Source organism: Neophocaena asiaeorientalis, unplaced genomic scaffold (genome assembly GCF_003031525.2).
Source record: "Neophocaena asiaeorientalis asiaeorientalis breed wild unplaced genomic scaffold, Neophocaena_asiaeorientalis_V1.1 scaffold773, whole genome shotgun sequence".
Taxonomy (NCBI): domain Eukaryota; kingdom Metazoa; phylum Chordata; class Mammalia; order Artiodactyla; family Phocoenidae; genus Neophocaena; species Neophocaena asiaeorientalis.
Window position 1 is genome coordinate 440714 of NW_020172815.1, and position 20124 is coordinate 460837.

At 38.6% G+C, this 20124-nt stretch overlaps 1 protein-coding gene across 1 annotated transcript in view; it reads right to left on the bottom strand.

Moving 5' to 3' along the window:
• The window catches only part of MEIKIN (meiotic kinetochore factor), a 71340-nt gene that overhangs the window by 49967 nt on the left and 1249 nt on the right, over positions 1–20124 (bottom strand). Inside the window, exons 3-7 of the mRNA XM_024741656.1 lie at positions 19691–19778; positions 17917–17977; positions 14182–14319; positions 6565–6684; positions 2881–2920 (exon numbers count right to left, since the gene is read on the bottom strand). Coding sequence (XP_024597424.1) covers positions 2881–2920; positions 6565–6684; positions 14182–14319; positions 17917–17977; positions 19691–19778 — 447 coding nt within the window. The remainder of the gene's footprint in view (positions 1–2880; positions 2921–6564; positions 6685–14181; positions 14320–17916; positions 17978–19690; positions 19779–20124) is intronic.

Sequence of the window (20124 nt, forward strand, 5' to 3'; positions counted from 1 at the left end):
TGGGATATACAAATGCCTGCTAGATATCTCCACTTCAAAGTGCTGTAGGTATTTCAGTGTTTTCCAGACCTGTCACTCCAACTCACTCTTGCTTTTCTATTTGTGTTCCTTCACGTAGTGAATGAGTCATCATTCATCCTGTTTCCTAAGTCAGAGGGCTGAGGGTCATCATGGACTCCATCTTCCTCTCTTAACCATCCAATCATTAACAACAGTTGATTATCACTCTTGAATTGTTCTCAAGTTTTCCTTCTAAGCAATCCTTGCCACTAAAGTTCAGGTCCTAATCATGCCTCACTTGGAATGCCACAATAGTCATCCCTTCAATCTAATCACTCCTAATCCATCTTCTTCTTTGCTGCAAGGGTGATTGCACAAGACAGAAATATGATGCATATGTTTGCGAAGAGGTAGGATGATTGGCAAGAATTTTGGTTGGGTAATTAAAAATTCCACAGAAATTTTTGCTCAGCAGTTTATCAGTCCTTGCCCCCACACACTCAGCAACACAAAGTACCAATACTATAGATCCTCATCAAAGAAGACCACATTGTACTGTCTACCATTTAATTCTGGTAAAAAAAAAATCTGGTTATATCTGTATCGCCTATTAAAAATCATATCTCCTTGGTTTCCTTGGTCCTAACTTTGTCTTTTTTAACAGATTTACTGATATAATTCATATACCATATAATTTACCAATTTAGAGTGTGTAATTCAATGGTTTTTAGTATATTCAGAGAGTTGTGCAACCACAGTCAATTTTAGAACATTTTCATCACCCCAAAAGGAAACCCTGTACCCACTAGTAGTCAATGCTCATTTCTTCCCAAACACCCCCAGTCTTAGGCAATCATTAATCTGCTTTCTGTCTCTATAGATTTGTCTATTCTTGCTATCTTATATGAATGAAACCATAAAATATGTGGTCTTGTATGACTGGCTTCTTTCAGTTAGCATAATATTTACAGGGTTCATCCATGTTTAGTGCATATCAGAATTTCACTTCTTTTTGCTGTTGAATAACATCCCATTACAGATATACCATATTTTATTTATCCATTCAGTAGATGGATATTTGGATTGTTTCTACTTTTTGGCTGTTATGAATAAACTTGCTGTGAACATTCATGTACAAGTTTTTGTGTACACATAGTTTTCATTTCTATTAGGTATGCAAAACTAGGACTGAATTGCTGGGTCACATTTGGAGGAGCTGCCAAACTATTTTCCAAAGCACCTTTGCTATTTAAAATTCTCATCAGCCATGTATGAGAGTTCCAGCTTCTCCACATCCAAGACAATACTTGTTATCTGTCTCTTTGATTATAACCATCCCAGTGGGTGTGAAGTGGTATCTCAATGAAGTTGATTTGCATTTCCCGAATGGATAATGATAGTAAGTATCTTTTCATGTGCTTATTGGCCATTTGTTTATCTTCTATGGAGAAATGCCTGTTCAGATGCTTTGTCCATTTTTAAATCAGGTTATTTGTCCTTTTATTGTTGAGTTGTAAGAGTTCTTTACATACTCTGCATACAATTCCCTTATTAGATATATGATTTGCAAATATATTCTCCCATTGTGTATACTGTCTTTTCACTTTCGTGATGGTGTCTCCTGACTTTGTTTTTAAACTTGTATGAATTTTGTGTAAGTTCTTTCAACCTTTGAAGATTAGGTGTTAAAAAAAATCGTTATATTTTCAGTCCTACTGAAAATCTTTCATAGGCTCTCATCATATTCAGGAAAAAATAAAAATACCAGCTCTTAAGGTATTCATGATCCAGAATGTGACCACCTCCTTGAACATCTCTCTCACATACCTTACCCTTCAGTCTACATGCACTAAGCCAAACTCATCTGCCCCTGGTAATATGTTTCTCCTCAGTCTTCCCCATCTTAATAAATGGCAACTCCATCCTTCCAGTTGCTCAAGCCAAAACCATGGTGTTAGCCTTGACTACTTTCATACTTCACCACTCAGTCCTTCAGTGGATCCTCTTAGTTCTGCTTTCAAAATATATCCAAAATCCTACCTCTTACTATCTCCCCTCTTGCCACTCTGGTCCATACTCCAATATTTCTTGCCCAGATTAGGGCAGTAGTCTCCTAACTATAATTTCCCTAATTCCTTGCCTCATCATAGTCTATTCTCAACACAGCAGCTAGCATGATTCTTTTAAAACATAAGTCATATCATATCATCCTTCTAAACCCTTCAAAGGCCTTCCAATTCACTTATATTTGACTAAAGTGCCTTATATGATCTGGCCTCTTGCTTCTTCTCTCACTTTATCTCTTACGTCACTCCTCCTCCCTCACTTCACACCAGGAGCCCAGGCCTTCTTGCCTCAGGGCATGGCTCCAGCTATTCCCTCTACCTGGAATGCTCTTTTCTCCAATGAGTTACACAGCTTGCTCTGTCTCCTTCTTTAGGTCTCTGCTCAAATGCTGCCTTTTCAATGGTGAGTCTCGGACCACACCACTTAAAAGAGCAAATCTCTATCCCAATACTCCCTAGTCCCCTATTTTGTTTTATTTTTCTCCATAGCATTCATTACCATATAGCATGGTATAAATTTACTTGCTTATTTATTTATTGTCCATCTCCTCCAACTAGAATGTGGACTCAAAGAAGGCAGAGATTTTGTTTTTAATCAATTTTGTTCATTACAGCAATTAGATAGATAGACAGACAGATGGATAGTTAGCAAATATACCTCCAGCAATCAGAACAGTTCTGGTATACAGTGAGCCCTCAACAAACATTGAATAAACAAACATCTGAATTTGTGGGTTACCAATCATACTTGCTATATAACTATTAGTACACAAAGTTTTAAAAGCACAACAACTTTTAAAATGTTAGTTCTTACACTTTCCTATGGCATTTCTGATAGTCTTCTGAAGAGGTACCTAAGAAAGGAAAAAAAACAATCTGTTAGAAATATAATTCAGGGGAGGGTAACCAAGATGGCAGAATAGAAGAATGTGGAACTCACCTCCCACAGCAAACACATCAAAAATACATATACATGTAGAACAATTCTCATGGAAAACTAACTGGAAACTGGCAGAAAAAACTCCTATACAACCAAAGCTGTGAGACAGATCTCCACATAACCAGGTGAGACGGAAGAAAACGGCACTGGGTCAGGACTTGTGCCCCTGGGAGAGATCTGTAAGGAAGAAAAGGTCCACATGGGTGGACCCTCACCCTGGGGAGCAAGCAAGTCAAGTCCAACCTGGACATCACAGTCCTTGGGTCCTGTGCACAGGAGACAAGCGCCCTGGCCTGCTGGGAAATCTGCTGAGACAGACAGAAGGGCTGAAAAAGCCTAGACTCTACCTTAAGGAGTACACACATTCTGGCTTGCTAACAATCAGGGCAAAGAGAACCTCATGTCACTTCTCAACCCAAAGGGGCAAGTACCCCAGCCCCACTCACTCCACACTATAGCCTGGTGTAGGTTCTGGGCAGACTTGATCTAGCTACCCAGAGACAGACCAGGGTGCCTGGGGTGAGATCCGGGTTGAGCTGTGGTAGGTACTGTCAGCGTGCGCATAGGGTGGCATCAAAAGAGTGTGCAGTGGTTAAGCCCTGAACTTCGAGCACATAGGCCCTGGGAGAGGGTTCCATCTAGCTACGCAGAGACCACCAAGAGGGCCTGGAGTGTGATCTGGGTGGAGCCGTGGAGGCCATTGTCAGCACGCTCAGGAATACATGGTGGTTCGGCTCCCAGTGAGAGTGCCCTGGCTCCACCAATTCCACACCACACCTTAGTGGTAGGTGTGGAGCAGGCAGGTCTTGGGAGAGGTCTGCTACAGAGGCAGACCAGATCTCAGGAGGAAGCACAGCCACCTCAGTTCCTATATCCACAATGCCCTGACCGCCAGCCACAGCCTATGTCACACCACAGCCTTGCACTATATCTGGGACAAATACAACAGAGGAAGGGATGCGAACTTAAGCAGCTGCTGAGCAGAATAACAGATGCCTACACAGGTGGCACACAGGTCCTCTGTGACTGAACAAGCCTCACTTGCTTTGGGACAGGGGACAGACTCAAGGGCAACAGAGCCTGATCAGACCCAACCCTCAGAACTTCTAATCCAACAACTGGGGAGCAGACCTGCCTCTGACAAAGTGGTGACAGCCACTGAGCAGAGAGGAAGCCCTGCCTCACATTCTGCATAGGCTCTAGATACTCTAGCATGAACCACACCCCCTATCAAGGGGATAACAGCCAGAAAAACCTGAGGAAGGACATGGCTGGGGTCTATACCAAAACCAGCCTTTGCACCAAAACATTGGACACACACAGCCTGCACCAGGATGCTCCCACATAAAAACACCCTTTCAAGACCATGGTAGATAACTGTTTCTCTTAAATTAATAGAGACAAAGTTAAGTAAAATGAAAAGTCAGAGGAACTACTCCGAATTAAAAGAACAACGATCCTCTGTAAGAAAAAAACAATGAAACTGAGCTCACCAGTCTACTAGACCTTGAACTCAAAAAGGCAGTAATAAAAAGGCTAACATAATTAAGAAAGATTATTGATAGAAATGCAGATCACTGTAACAAGGAACTAGAAATTATAAAAATGAACCAATCAAAAATGGACAATTCAATTACCAAGATAAAAACCAATCTAGAAGCAATGAATAGCAAACTAAATGTCACAGTAGAACAAATAAGTGATCTGGAAGATAGAATAATAGAAATCACCCAAGCAGAACAGTAGATAAGCAACAGGGGTGCGGAGGGCAAACCGGAGAGATTCCCGCACAGAGGATCGGTGCCAACAGGCACTCACCAGCCCTAGAGGCTTGTCTGCTCACCCGCTGGGGTGGGTGGGGGCTGGGAGCTGAGTCAGGCTACGGTCAGAGCACAGGGAGAGGACTGGGGCGTGAACACAGCCTGAAGGGGTTAGTGCACCACAGGTAGCCGGGAGGGAGTCTGGGAAAAAGTCTGCACCTACCAAAGAGGCAAGAGACTTTTTCTTCCCTCTTTGTTTCCTGGTGCGCGAGGAGAGGGGATTAAGAGCGCTGCTTAAAGGAGTACCAGAGACGGGCGCGAGCCGCGGATATCAGCGAAGACCCCAGAGACGGGCATGAAACGCTAAGGCTGCTGCTGCCGCCACCAAGAATCCTGTGTGCGAGCACAGGTCACTATCCACACCTACCCTCCCGGAAGCCTGTGCAGCCCGCCACTGCCAGGGTCCCGGGATCCAGGGACAACTTCCCCGGGAGAACGGCGCACTTCAGGCTGCTGCAACGTCATGCTGGCCTCTGCCGCCGCAGGCTCGCCCCGCATCCGTACCCCACCCTCCGCCAGGACCGAGTGAGCCAGAGCCCCTGAATCAGCGGCTCCTTTAACCCCGTCCTGTCTGAGCGAAGAACAGACACCCTCCGGCGACCTACACACGGAGGCGGGCCAAATCCAAAGCTGAACCCCAGGAGCTGTGCGAACAAGAGCTAATCAATGAATTTGGTAAAGTAGCAGGATACAAAATTAATGCACAGTAATCTCTGGCATTCCTACACACTAATGATTAAAAATCTGAATGTGAAATCAAGAAAACACTCCCATTTACTATGGCAACGAAAAGAATCAAATACCTAGGAATAAACCTACCTAAGGAGACAAAAGACCTGTATGCAGAAAATTATAAGAAAAATCACCATGAGATGAACACCACAGAAAGAACTGTGGCAATCAAGTTCTTCTGATGAATGGTAATATCAGTGAATGAAAGTTTGAGGAGAAACAGGACTTATGGAGCCTCAAACTATCTTTTTCTAGGTATTTATTAACTACAGAGGGAAACTAGTAACTTTACAGTGGAGAAAACCAGCATATACCACCTTAATTAAGTGAAGTTTAACATCACCAATAAGAAGATATATGTACTGACATTAAGAATTCCTTAATACATTATTTCTGTGGTGTTCGTATTAAAAATTGCATAATCTCTTTCCAATCATGAGAAAACACTAGAAAAATTCAAACTGAGGGACATTCTACAAAATAACTGATCAGTAATCTTCAAAAGTATCAAGCTTATGAAAGACAAACACTGAGGATCTGTCACAGATCTCAGTAGACTAAGGGAGAAATAACAATCTAATTCAATGTAGGATCCTAGATAGGATCCTGAAACAGAAAAAAAGATGTTAGTGGAAAAACTGGTGAAACGTGAATAAGGTCTGTAGTTTAGTTAACAGTTTAATACCAATGTTAATTTCCTGATTATCACCATTGTATTACGGTTGTATAAGATAATATTTCAGAAAGCTGGATGGGAGGTATATGGGAACCCTTAGTATTACTTTTGCAACTTTTCTTCAAGTCTAAAATTCAAAATCAATGTTTTAAGAAAGTAAACCCATATGTACTTAAGCTGCTTACTATTAGTCAGATATGATGTGTAGCCAAAGGTAATCCTAATCAATGAATTTAGCTTAGAAATCATTCAAAAGAAAAAGTACTTTGCTTTTCCAATATAGACAAGGGTTTCCTCTTGTGATATGAGGAAAAAGAATGTGAAACTTACCTAAAATTGCAGAGAGGTTTGAAAACTGTAGTGCCTTCTGTATCGGTACTGCTTTACTGGTGTCCAAAAGAGTGGAATTCTTACATAGCAAGTTTTCTTCCAACGTGGGACACTCCCAATCTAAAAAAGCAGGGAGAAATGGCACAAAATTTTGAACAACAGCACACAAGTGGCAGATTACCTTTTTCTCCTCAACTTAGGTCCCCAGCCCATACTAAGCTATGGTAGTTGAAGAAAGTTTGGGTGAGACAGAGAAAAACAGACGAGCCTTGACGGCATCAGGATATTAATAATCTTTGGGCTTTTGCAGTCCCCTAACACTCATTTCCTTTAACCCACCTTTCCCATTGTCCTCATACTATTATATCACATATTTATTTAGGCCAATATTCAATATAGACATAATGATGATAAATTGCCATAAAAATCTTAATTTTTACTCTTGTGGTATATACCATGACCACCTTTTGTTTTTCCTGGAGTCAATAAAAGTCTTGTTTGTTTAGTTTTCTCTGTATTTTTCATCTATTTAATCCTAAACTCTACCAAATTGTATAAATCCATTCTGTTTATTCCATCCTCAGATGTTCTGAAATTTCATAATGTTTTGTGTTGGTGTTTTTCATCTATTGTGCTAGGCACAGTATGGCCCTTTTAACCCAGAAATCATATTCTTTAGCTCTAGAAAGTGTTCTGGAATTGTATCTCTGATAATTTTCTTCCTTCTGTTTATTTCATTATCTTTTTCTGGAACTCCTATTGTTTGATATTAGATTTCATATATTGCTTCTCTAACTTACCTTTTTTCTCCATTTTTTGTGTTTTCCTCCTGACTTTTTTTTTTTTTTTCTGTGAAATCTCCTCAACTTATCTTCTAATCCTTCTATTGAGTTTTCCATTCTGCTACTGCATTTAATTTGTTGTCTGAATATTCACCCCCCTTTTTTCCCCACAGCATCCTATTCCTATTCAATGGATGCAATATACATTTTTTTATCTCAGTGAAGGTTTTTTTTTCCAGTATCTTCCTTGTATTCCTATTTCTGCTTGGTTTCTTCTCTTATTTTTTTTTTTTTTTTTAATTAATTAATTTATTTATGGCTGTGTTGGGTCTTCGTTTCTGTGTGAGGGCTTTCTCTAGTTGTGGCAAGCGGGGTCCACTCTTCATCGCCGTGCGTGGGCCTCTCACTATCGTTGCCTCTCTTCTCTGTGGAGCACAGGCTCCAGACGCGCAGGCTCAGTAATTGCGGCTCACGGGCCCAGTTGCTCCGCGGCATGCGGGATCTTCCCAGACCAGGGCTCGAACCCGTGTCCCCTGCATTCGCAGGCAGATTCTCAACCACTGCGCCACCAGGGAAGCCCTCTTCTCTTATTTTTAATTTTATTATGGTGGGAGCACTTAACATAAGACATACCCTCAAATTTGTAAGAGTGCAATAGAGTATTGTTAACTGTAGGCACAGTGCTGTGCAGCAGATTTCTAGAACTTATTCATCTTGCATAACTGAAATTATTCCTGTTGAATAGCAACTCCCCACACCCCTTTCTTCCAGGGCCCTGGCAACCAACATTCTACTCTCTACTTCTATGAATTTGACTTCTTTAGATATCTCATACAGGTGGAATCATATAGTATTTTTCTTCCTGTGACTGGCTTATTTCACTTACCATAGTGTCCTCAAAGTTCTTCCATAGTGTTGCATATAGCAGGATATCCTTCTTTTTTTTTTCCCACATCTTTACTGGAGTATAATTGCTTTACAATGGTGTGTTAGTTTCTGCTTTATAACAAAGTGAATCAGCTATACATATATCCTGATATTCCTTCTTTTTTAAGGCTGAATAATATTCCATTGTATGCATATACCTTATTTTCTTCCTCCATTCGTCCTTCAATGGTCACTTAGGTTGTTTCCACATTGGGTTATTGTGAAAAAGGCTGCAATGAACAAGGGAGTGCAAATATATCTTCTAGGTCCTGACTGCAATTAGTTTGAATAAACACTCAGAAGTGGGATTGGTGGATCATATATGGTAGTTCTACTTCTAATTTTTTGAGTAACTGCCATACGGTGTTCCATTGCAGCTTCACTATGTTACATTCCCATCAACAGTGTAGAAGGGTGTCCAATTTCTCCATATCCTTGCCAACACTTCTTTTTTTTTAAATAATAACCATCCTAAGAGTTGTGAGGTGATATCTCACTATGGTCTTGATTTGCGTTTCCCTAATGGTTAGTGATCTTTTCATATACCTGTTGGCAATGTGAATGTCTTCTTTAGGGGAAATGTCTATTCAAGTTCTTTGTCATTTTTTAATCAAGTTATTTGGATTTTTTTTCCTTTTGAATTGTGGGAGTTTCCAATATATTTTGGATATTAATCCCTTATCAGGTATGTGGTTTGCAAATATTTTCTCCCTTTTTATAGGTTGCCTTTTCACCCTGTTGATTGTTTCTTCTTCTCTGCAGAAGCTTTTTAGTTTTATCAAGGCTCACTTGTCTAATTTTGCTTTTGTTCCCTGTGCTTTTGGTGTCACATAAAGAAATAACTGCCAAGACCAATTGCCATGAAGATTTTCCCCTATGTTTTCTTCTAGGAGTTTTACAGTTGCTGTTCTCACGTTTAAGTCCTTACTACATTTTGAGTTGACTTTTCTGTATGATATAAGGTAAGGGTCCAATTTAATTCTTTTGTATCTGGATATCCAGTTTTGTCAACATCATTTGTTGAAGAGACTATTTCTCCCACATTGTGTATTCTTGGCACTCTTGTGAAAGATCAGGTGACCATATATTTATGGATTTAGTTTTGGGCCCTATATTCTGTCCTACTGGTCTATATGTCTGTATTGCCAGTACTATAATGTTATATTTACTGGAGCTTTGCAATATATTGATACTTTGAAATCAGTTAAGTGTTGATTTTCTGTCCAAATGTTCTATCCAGTATTACAAGTGGGGGTACTGAAGTCTCCTACTATGATTGTATTGATGCCTATTCCTACCTTCATTTCTGTCAGTGTTTGCCTCATATGTTAGGTGTTCTGATGTTGGGTGAATATTTATTCATAATTGTTATGTGTTCCTGATGAACTGACCCTTATATAATTATATAACGTCCTTCTTTGCCTCTTATAATAGTTATTGACTTAAAGTCTATTTTTATCTAAGTATAGCCCCTCCTGCTCTCTTTTGGTCACCATTTGCATGGAGTATCTTTCCCCATCCATTTACTTTCAGTCCATGTGTGTCCTTAAATCTAAAATGAGTCTTTTGTAGACAGCATATGGCTGGATTTTTTTTCAATCTATTCAGCCACTCTTTGTCTTTTGATTGGGTTTAATCCATTTATAGTTACAGTAATTATTGATAGAGAAGGACTATTACAATTTTGTTGTTTTCTGTTTTGTAGTTCTTTTACCTCTCTTTCCTCTTTTGCCATGTTCCTTTGTCTTTCACTGATTCTTTTATGTTGATATGCTTTGACTCCTTTCTATTTTTCTTTTGTGTCTCCTCTATAGGTATTTTGTGAGTGTGTGGTTACCATGGGGCTTACATAAAACATAGTTTAAACGGTCTACTTTAAGCTGATAACAATTTAACAAAAACTCTACACTTTTACTTCACCCCTCAAACACACTTTGCAATACTGATGTTACAATTTACATCCTTTTATATGGTGTATCCATTGACATATTTTTATAGTCATATTTAATACTTTTGTCATTTAACTTTTATACTAGAATTAAGTGATTTATATGCCACTGTTATAGTATTAGTATATTTGTCTATATACTTACCAGTGAGTTTTATACTTTCATATGCTTTTATGTTGCTGTTTTAGAGTCCTTTGTTTCAACTTGAAAAACTCCCTCTAGCATTTCTTGTAAGGCAGGTCTAGTGATGATTAACTCCTTCAGCTTTTGTTTGTCTGGAAAATTCCTTATCTTCTCTTCATTTCTTAAGGACAGCTTTGCTGGTTAGAGTATTGTTGGTTGACAGTTTTTTTCTTTCAGCACTTTGTCTGTAAAATTCCACTCCCTTCTTGCCTGCAAGGTTTCTCCTGAGAAATCCGCTGACAGTCTAATGGGGTCCCCTTGTACATATCAAGTCACTTTTTTAGTTGCTGCTTTCAAAATTCTCTTTTTGTCTTTGACTTTTGACAATTTGATTATGTGCACCCATGTGAATTTCTTTGGTTCACCTTATTTGAGGTTTGTTGGGGTTCCTAGGTCTGGATGTAGATTTCCTTCCCCAGACTTAAGAAGTTTTCAGCCACCATTTCCGTGAAAAAGCCTTCTGGCCCTTTCTCGTTCCCTCCCTTCCTACCTCCCTTTTCCCTATGGGACTCCCACAATCCATATACTGATCTGTTTTCTTAACAGAAATCTCAAACTTTCTTCATTCTTTTATATTCTTTTTCCTTTTTGCTCCTCTGACTGGATAATTTCAAATGACTTATCTTTGAGTTTGCCGATTCTTTCTTCTGCTTGATCTAGTCCAATCTCTTTTGCTGGGTTTTTAAAATTCATTTACTGTTTTTCTCAGCTCTAAGATTTCTTTTTGGTTAACTTTTTTCCCTATCTCTTTCTTAAAATTCTCACTTTCTCTGTGCATTGTTCTCCTGAGCTCTTTATGAACATTTGTTGAACATCTTTATGACAATTATTTTGAATTCTCTGTCAGGTAGTTCATATATTTCCATTTAATTAGGGTCAGTTTCTGGAGCTTTATCTTATTCCCATTTTTTGGACCATGTTTCCCTGTTTCTTTTTCTTTAATGATTTGTGTTGGTATCTGCACATTAGAAAAAACAGCCACCTCTCCCAGTCTTCACAGATAGGTGTCGTACAGAAGACTTTCACCAATCTTCCCAACCAGAGATTCTGGGATCCTCTCAAACCTTCTTGCCAGCTCAAACCATAGTCTTTGTTCTTAGTGCCCATGAGGAATCTAGAATACACCAAGTCCCATCAGTGCTCCAAGACAGATGAGACAAAAACTATTCCTTTGAGCAGCCCCCGGAAATGTTGGAATGTTGGACACAGTCCAATTCTTTCCTGCTCCAGAGAGAAGCTGGGATCTAGTGAATGTTTTTATGCTAGGACAAAATACTATCTTTGTTTCAGCACCCATCAGACTTCTAGAGTATGTCAGGTCCCATCAGCCCTCTGAGGCAGATAAGACAGTAGGCAATTCTTTGACCATTCCCAGAAAATTGAGAACTTTTGACACATGCTTCAGTCCTTTCCCTCCCTCCCTAGGGAGAAGCTGGAAGCTGAAGGTTTCCTGCCAACCTGTGCTGGGGGTGTGAATTATGGTGAAAGGGTGTCTTGAATTTTCCTACTGGCTTCTCTGGGTGTGGGGGGGGCTGCGTTGGGTCTTTGTTGCTGCGTGCGGGCTTTCTCTAGTTGCGTCAAGTGGGGGTTACTCTTCTTTGTTGTGGTGCACGGGCTTCTCATTGTGGTGGCTTCTCTTGTTGCTGAGCATGGGTTCTAGGTGTGCGGGCTTCAGTAGTTGTGGCTTGCAGGCTCTAGAGCACAGGCTCAGTACTTGTGGCACAAGGGCTTGGTTGCTCCGCGGCACGTGGGATCTTCCCGGACCAGGGATCAAACCCGTGTCCCCTGCATTGGCAAGTGGATTCTTAACTACTGTGCCACCAGGGAAGTCCTTCCTACTGCCTTTGATGTGACTGGTCTCAAGCTTGCCTGAGGTGCAGGAGCCGCCCAACTAGTTTTTAGATTTCTCACAAAGGGAATTAGTCCATGTATTGTTGTTGAATTGGTGTGTCCCTGGGGGAAGGCAGGTCTAGGGTTTCCTATTCCAACACCTTACTGACTCACTACCATATTTTGCTTTGTTCTGATCTCTATGTTTTATGTTAGAGGGTTTTCTCAGAAGTCTAGTAGTCCTTGGCTCTCTGGGGGCCCTAAATGGCTAAGTGGGATCTCTATGGCTTAGTTGGGGCTTGTCACATAGGCAGCTTCACTGTAGGGTCCTTGTCAGTTTCACTGAAGGACTACTGAGGCCAGTATCTTTAGATACTTTCTTTAGGGTTGCTCAGATTTCTCAGGAAAAAACCTTACATTCTCTTGCCTGAAAGTTTCAATTCTGGGTGCTAGCATTCTGGAAGCTGAACAGAGTAATGAGCTGTTGGGTTAGGATGAGAATAGGCACTGGGTGAGCAAGTACCACAATTTGGAATGTACACTTGCATTTAATTCCCCCTTTCTGCATTCACTACAGTATCTGAAGCAGTTGGTTTTTTCTGTATAATAAATAACACTGAAATGCCAGTAGCATAAAATGAAAGCATTTATTTCTTATACTCATGTCTACTGTTTGGCTCAAGCAGCTCTGCTTTAGATTATATGGGTCTGGTGATCAGCTGGAGCAGCTCTCTGAAGTCTGCAGTCTGCCTGGGGCTATCCTGCTCTGTATCTCTTATTCTGGAGTCCCACAGGAGAGGTAAAAGCTAATTAGGATATACATGTGGTCCCTGACTTATAATGGTTCAACTTACAGTTTTTTCCATCATAAGTGGAAGAAGATCTGTATTTGTCTCACGATGGCAAAAGGATAAGAGGACAAGCCCAATCATGTATGCACATATCAAAAGTTTGTTTATGTATCACTCACTGATATCCTATTGCCCAAAGTAAGTCATATGGTCAACTCCAAAGCAAAAGAGTGAGGAAGTACACTTCATCCACTATGAGGCTATGACAAGGGTATGGCTATATAATACTACTACAGGGGAATGAGTAATTGGGACTAACATTTCAAAATACCATGGTATCCCTGCTATTAACAGTGCCTAGTACCCTCCAGTCCAGAGTCCCTCTGTTTCAAAACACCCCAAAGAATAAATCTCCAGACTCCATTTGAGTAGGAAAGGAGAAGTCACCACATCTTTTGTGTTTCAGACACAGCTTTTTACAAGTATTTTACAAGCCACATTGAAAACTTTTCTGGGATACTATGGTATTGTACAAACTAACTTGTTTCTGGGGTATTCTCACTGTTGATTTAGGACTCAGTTTTTTCAATTCTGCTTTATCAGACCATTTGCTCTCTAGCTTTCCAAACTTTATGCTTTATTCTTCCCCATTCTCTTTACTCTTATGTGCTTATGTCTTTTTAAAAAAGCCATTGTGCAAAGTTGTGGAGGAAGGCATGTATTCAATCTGCATCATTAACCAAAGGCTCTTAATTATACATATACTAAATGTAAATAACTGTTAATTTGTAGAAAAAATTCAGACAGGGAGATGGTCTAGTCAAGCTTTTAGTTATTGAAAAGTAAGAGAAGTATAGGAAGTAAAAGATAGCCCATGGTTCAAGAGAACAAGTATACATATGTTATGTGCAAAACTGCTTACTAACTGGATATGTATTACATATAAATGCTAATCTTTTCTTCTTCCCTGATCTGAGGGCTTTTGATCTATAGCCCTATGTGACTGAGCATGGAACACAACGGATAGTGGGCAGAAGAAGGTTTTGGTGGAAAAGAAGTATACCTCCTCAAAAGGAACATTATTCATTGCAGGATTTGTGGACAAAGGAGCAATTGCTATAGTGGAGCAACTTAAGGTTGAAATTATTTTCTCACCTAAATAATTTGATCCTCTGAAGAGTTCAGGCGATGGGAAGCTACTTAAACTCTCTTCAAAAGTCTTGTATTCTGTATAAGAGTCTGTGATTGAGTAACTTAGAAGAGAGCTAGAAATATCATGCTGTAAACTTAGTCCTGTAGAATAAACAAACAAACAAAAAGGGTAAAATGTTTCAATAGTAAACAGATTCAAAATCCTAAGAATTCAAAGTTGTAGAAATGTACATGCAGCTATATACTAATAATGTAAAATTACACATACAACTGAAAAGGTATACTATTGTACACAATCTTAAATTGTACTTCAATCTGAGAAAATAATTCTGTTTCTGATATGGAGAAAATGCACTATAAATCTTTTCCATTGTTTTTCAAAGTTTTATAATTTATTCCTTACCTACTTTGGTTCAGTTATAATTCTTGGCTCAAAAATGCAAGTTTTATCAACTATACTTCAATAAAAAATAAATATAAATAAATAAAATGTATACTTTTTTTTTTGCAGTATGCGGGCCTGTCACTGTTGTGGCCTCTCCCGCTGCGGAGCACAGGCTCCGGATGCGCAGGCTCAGCGGCCATGGCTCATGGGCTCATGGGCCCAGCCGCTCCGCGGCATGTGGGATCTTCCTGGACCGGGGCACGAACCCGTGTTCCCTGCATCGGCAGGCGGACTCTCAACCACTGTGCCACCAGGGAAGCCCATCTAACTGCTACTTTTAAGGATTTCCAAATATCCTATTTTCAACATTAACTCTATCTATTCCTTCAGGAGTATGTGATTCCTCTAATTTCTGAAACTTCAGCTTGCCTCAGTTTGCTTCTTGGTTTGTTCTAGGTATCTAGGTTTCAGCTTTTTTTTTTCTGTCTGTTAGGCCTATTATAATTTATTCATCTACATTCCAAATTCCAAACTTTTGCTGATTATCTCTTGTCAGCTGAGGTCTCTTTTTCTCTATGTTGTGGATTCATGCCTTTTTTAATGCCTTTATTGGTATTTTAGTGAGGTTTCAGAAGGGAGAAGTAAACATATATGTTCAATCCTCCATACTAAATATGAAATCCTGAGTTAATTTTCATCATGTTGCAAAATTACTAGATTCCAAGACAGAATTAAAACAAGTAATTATATGTTAAATAGAATTCTGTGGGCTGCTCAAAACCTAACCATTTATATTTTATTATAGCATAAAGTATTCTAGGTCTCAAATATCAATCAACAAATGAACTCAGAATACAACCAGTTTGTTAATTAGAGAGTCTATTTTCTATTTCCTCATACCTTTCACACATCAATTTGATAAAGCTAGTAACCAAGGACGTTTATCATATATTTAAACTACAATTTAAAAAAATACTGATTATGGTAAAATTGTTTATTTCCTCTAAATAGAGTAGAAAACTCATTCAACAAGCATTTCAAACTATTTTATGTCCCAAGAATGGAATAGGAAGATAAAAGATAGTGCTTATTTTCAATAGCTTTAGGGCCTAGAGGAACAAAAACAATTATACTGCTGTTTTGAGTCCTATGACAGTGCCATAGAATTACCAGGATAGAACAATTCATCTAGAAAGAGAGAAGAGCAGTCAGGAAAGGCTTCCCAGTAGAGATAGCACCTGAATCTATTTTTGAAGAACTAGCAGAAGTTAACCAGGCAAAGAGGAGAGAAGAAGAAGGAGGGAAAAGCATTTGTTGAGAACCTCCCATGCTCTTTTGCACTATAGTTTAAGAAAATTCCTCTATTCTATTTTCTAGCTAGCTAAGTTAATTTTCAGCTGAATACATCTCAATATTAGGTTAATTTCTTGTTTTAAAATTTGATGATATTTTTAGTTTCCAGGGACTATAATTTTTTTTTATAGCAGCATGTTATATTATGGATTCAACGGCCTCTTGTCTCTAAAGAGATATTTAAAGTTTTCTACCATTTCCCTCAGGTGTTAATTCTTTTGTTTGTTGCACTTGTGGCCTCTCTTCCATGGCACTGATTTTCTTCAAAGATTTGACTGTTTCTGATTGTTCATATCTCTATTTGAGAATCTGTTTGTATGGCACAAAGTATAAATTCTGAAACAACAACCTACCTCTGGAGATTTTAGAAGAGTGATGAGACATTCTTGGAACTTACGGTCTAGGTGGGGATGTCCTCCTGTATTTTCCAGGTATTGTAGGTTACATGGGGACACTGCCCTATTTGGCTACTATCCACATTGGAAGTCTCTTATATCAGGATTCCCACTTCATAATGTATCATAATGTATCTTCTTCCTGGGCTTAGCAACCATAAGCATAATCTATATTTTTAACTTTTTTGCCCCTCTGCTCTCTGTGTGGCAATCTGGAGTTCCTTCAGACTCCCTTCTGCTTCTCACTCCAGTTCCAACATTGACCCTAAGGAGCCAAAGTGAAGACTTAGTTCACTTTGCTTGGCAGTAATTCCTAGGGTTTTGACCTGGCAGCAGGCACTGGGAGCTGCCAGTGTTTCCACTGTAAGAAGGGGATGAGAAGGGTGACAGGTCATACAGTGCCAGAATGTAGTGCTTAATCCACCACCTTGACAACTCCTTCAGGGTCCCATCTATTACAGTGTTTTGCATTTACTGACCAAGTGTTTTGAGTTAAGTGCATCTCCAGAGCTATTCTTACCTCTGCAGTGGTTTTTCTCTGCTCTTCATTTATTCATCAGCTGGATCTCATCTGTTTTTAAGAATTCCTCAGTATTTTTGATGTGGTAATGGCATCCTTTCTTGTTTTCAAAAATAACTTCAATTACACCAAACTTCTATCAGTAGCCCTCCATATCCAACTGCCTATTTGACATTACTACTTAGACATCTTAAACACACCCATAACTTATTAAAAAGAGAATTTATTATCTTTCCCTCAAACAAGGTTTTTTCAGTGAATGCTACCACCTTATACTCAGTTATGCAAGCCAGAAACACGTGTCATCTTTGATACCTCCATCTTCTTCACTCTTCATTTGTCAAATTCTGTCAATTTCATTTCCTACAACAGCCATAAGATATGCCCACTTCTTTCCATTTCCAATGTCATCCCATAGTACAAAAAGCCATTATTCCTCCCCTTAACTACTGTGATAGCCTCCCAACTGGTCTATTTACATCTACTCCTACTTTTTTCCATACTGTAGCTAATACGATCATATCATTCTGTATTTAAAAAACATCAGTGGCTTCCTGCTGCTCCAAAGATAAACATCAGTATCTTTGGCATGGCCTATAAGGCTATGCAAAGCCTCAGTTTGTCCAACCTTGTCTTATTATCACACTTCCTCCTCTCTACTTCAGCCACACTGGCCTTCTTTCAGTTCACTGAACACAAAATGCTCAGTCCCATGTTAGGGTCTTTGCACATGTTGTTCCGTCTGCCTGGATTTCTCTTTATTCACCTCTCTTTATAGTTCAGCTCTTCTTTTTTTCAGATCTCAATTAAATTGCCATTCCCTCATGGAAGTCTTCCCTAATCTCTTCAACTAAATTCAGTTACACTCAAGTTAACCTCACTTTTGTAGCACTTATTGCAATTATAATTTACTGGTGTGTGCTTGAAGGCTTTGAGGATGAAGTCTACAGCACAGGCCGAAGGATTCAACTTGGACCAGGAGAAAGACATCTCTTCCACTGAGATGGGAAGATAAGGCAGAGATACAAATGGATGCTTATGTTTGTAAGAAAGCAAGTTGAAGAAGTTCACACTGCCAGTCTTACCTGATACTCGTTCACTATTTGATAAACTACTATCAACCTGGAGGCCATCTGTCACTGACTCCTATGTGAAATAAGAATTAAAGATATAACACCAATTATGAGATGGAATATTTTTATATTATAATATTATAACACATTGATTTGGTTATTTCAAAAATGCAAAACTAATATCAACTTTGTATATCAGTTTCATATGTAATACATTCTTTCAGCTTACTGATACAGATGTAGTCTTATATTTAATATTAAATCTTAAAATATAATATTATGGACATATATAGGGAGTCAACAATATACTAGTCAACTAACTATTGTGGGATAAAACAGCAACTAGAAAATAAAGATGAATATTTTTCTGACACCGTAAGTAGGAAAGAATTTTTTCCCTCTAAATATGAAAGCAAAATAAATCAAAAGAAAATGATTGATAAATAAGTCTAAAATACCAAAAATAAAATTAAAGGCAAACAAATGTGGAAATATTTGTAACATGTGTGTGTAAAAGTACAACAATCTTCAATATATAATGAATAAGTATTTCACCAAAAAATCACACAAATGGCCAATAAAATGAGAAAAAATATCAACCTTACTAGTATTCAAAGAAATGGAAAGTAAAACAACATGCTACTTTTCATCTATCAAATATCTATCTATCGATCGATAAGTAGATAGATAGATATTTTAAGTTTCAGATAACATGGTGCCAACTGGCCAACATGAATCAAAACTTTAAATATAATACAACCCTTGACCCACTGCAATGTATTTGTCTTAGGATATCAATCTGAGGTACACACAAAAAATTTCTGTGGTAGGATATCTACTGATATCTAAAACAGCAAAACCTTAGAAACAATCTCAATCTCCCAACCACAGAAAAATAGTTATACAAATTATAGTATACTTATGTATAAGACAAAGCACAGGCCGACACTATGCAGACACTAAAAACCATATTTTTGAAGATTACTTAATGTTAGAGGAATTTACACAATAAGATAATTTGTAAAAAAAAAAATTTTAAAGGCACAGAAAAAAGGAATGGAAGGAAAAGTACAAAACTTAAAAGAAACTGATTAAACATTTTTTTGCATAGTCTGAATAATCTATTAGGGACACTTAACACTGTTAAAATCTGGGGAAAAGCCTTTTTTAAAAAAATGCCTTTTGTTAAAACTGCCCTCCCCCAAAAAACATGTCAAAGAGAAATACGCAAGCTAAAATGCTGGACTGTGACTATCCAATTTAATGCTAATGTCAGATGAGTCACAAGCAATTTTTAAAATCTGGATTTCTCCAAACTACTGCTACACATGTTTAAAATACTGTACAGAATCCACATTAAATACAGTAGATCAGGAAGTTATATAATATTCTAATGATAATGAATCCTCTGTTTCTAACTGTTAATGCAAAGTCAAATGAGAAAACATGAAAATGGCTTTGAAATGTTTAAGTGCTACCAAACATTAGAGAATTACTAAGAAACACTTTATATCTGTCACACAGAAAATTAGCCAGTAATGAATATTTCTTAAATTTTTGTCAAAGGAAAGAAAAAACAAAAATGCATGGCTATGAGTCTACCAGAATCATTAATTCAAGGCCCTGTCTGAAGATACAGCATCAATGTTTATAAAAACACTAGAAAGCTATGTAGTCTCTATAGAACAAAGACCATATTATATTTTCATATAAGACCAGAGGTACATCAGGCACCACTGGTCTCTACCCTAAGCTTATCCAAGGACCATAGGAGAAACATACATACACTCAATGGAGCAATCTTCTCATCCTGGGCTTCTTCACTAGTGCTATTTTCATGCAGGCTTTTCTCTCCTGTACCTCTTAACTGAGTGCTAACAAAAAACAACACAATTAGTTTGCACCGTCTGGACTTGGCTCTCCACGTCCCTGATCACTATTCACACTGTTATAGTCTGAAAAGCTCTGTGGGAACATAATTAACAAGAAGTAAGGAACACAGTAGGTGAATTGTATCAATAACCAATTGATGCCACGAACGCTTTCCCGGAGGTTTTCTCTCACTTGCTTTCAGGCAACTTGGTAAAACTTTTTTTTTTTTTTAATATATCTCTTTCCTAAGTCAAATTTCTGGCTCTGTGTTCGGAGAACAGCGAAATCAGAACACACTATTTTCTTCACTGACTCTTAGAATGAAAGGTTATTAGGAGAAAATCAGGA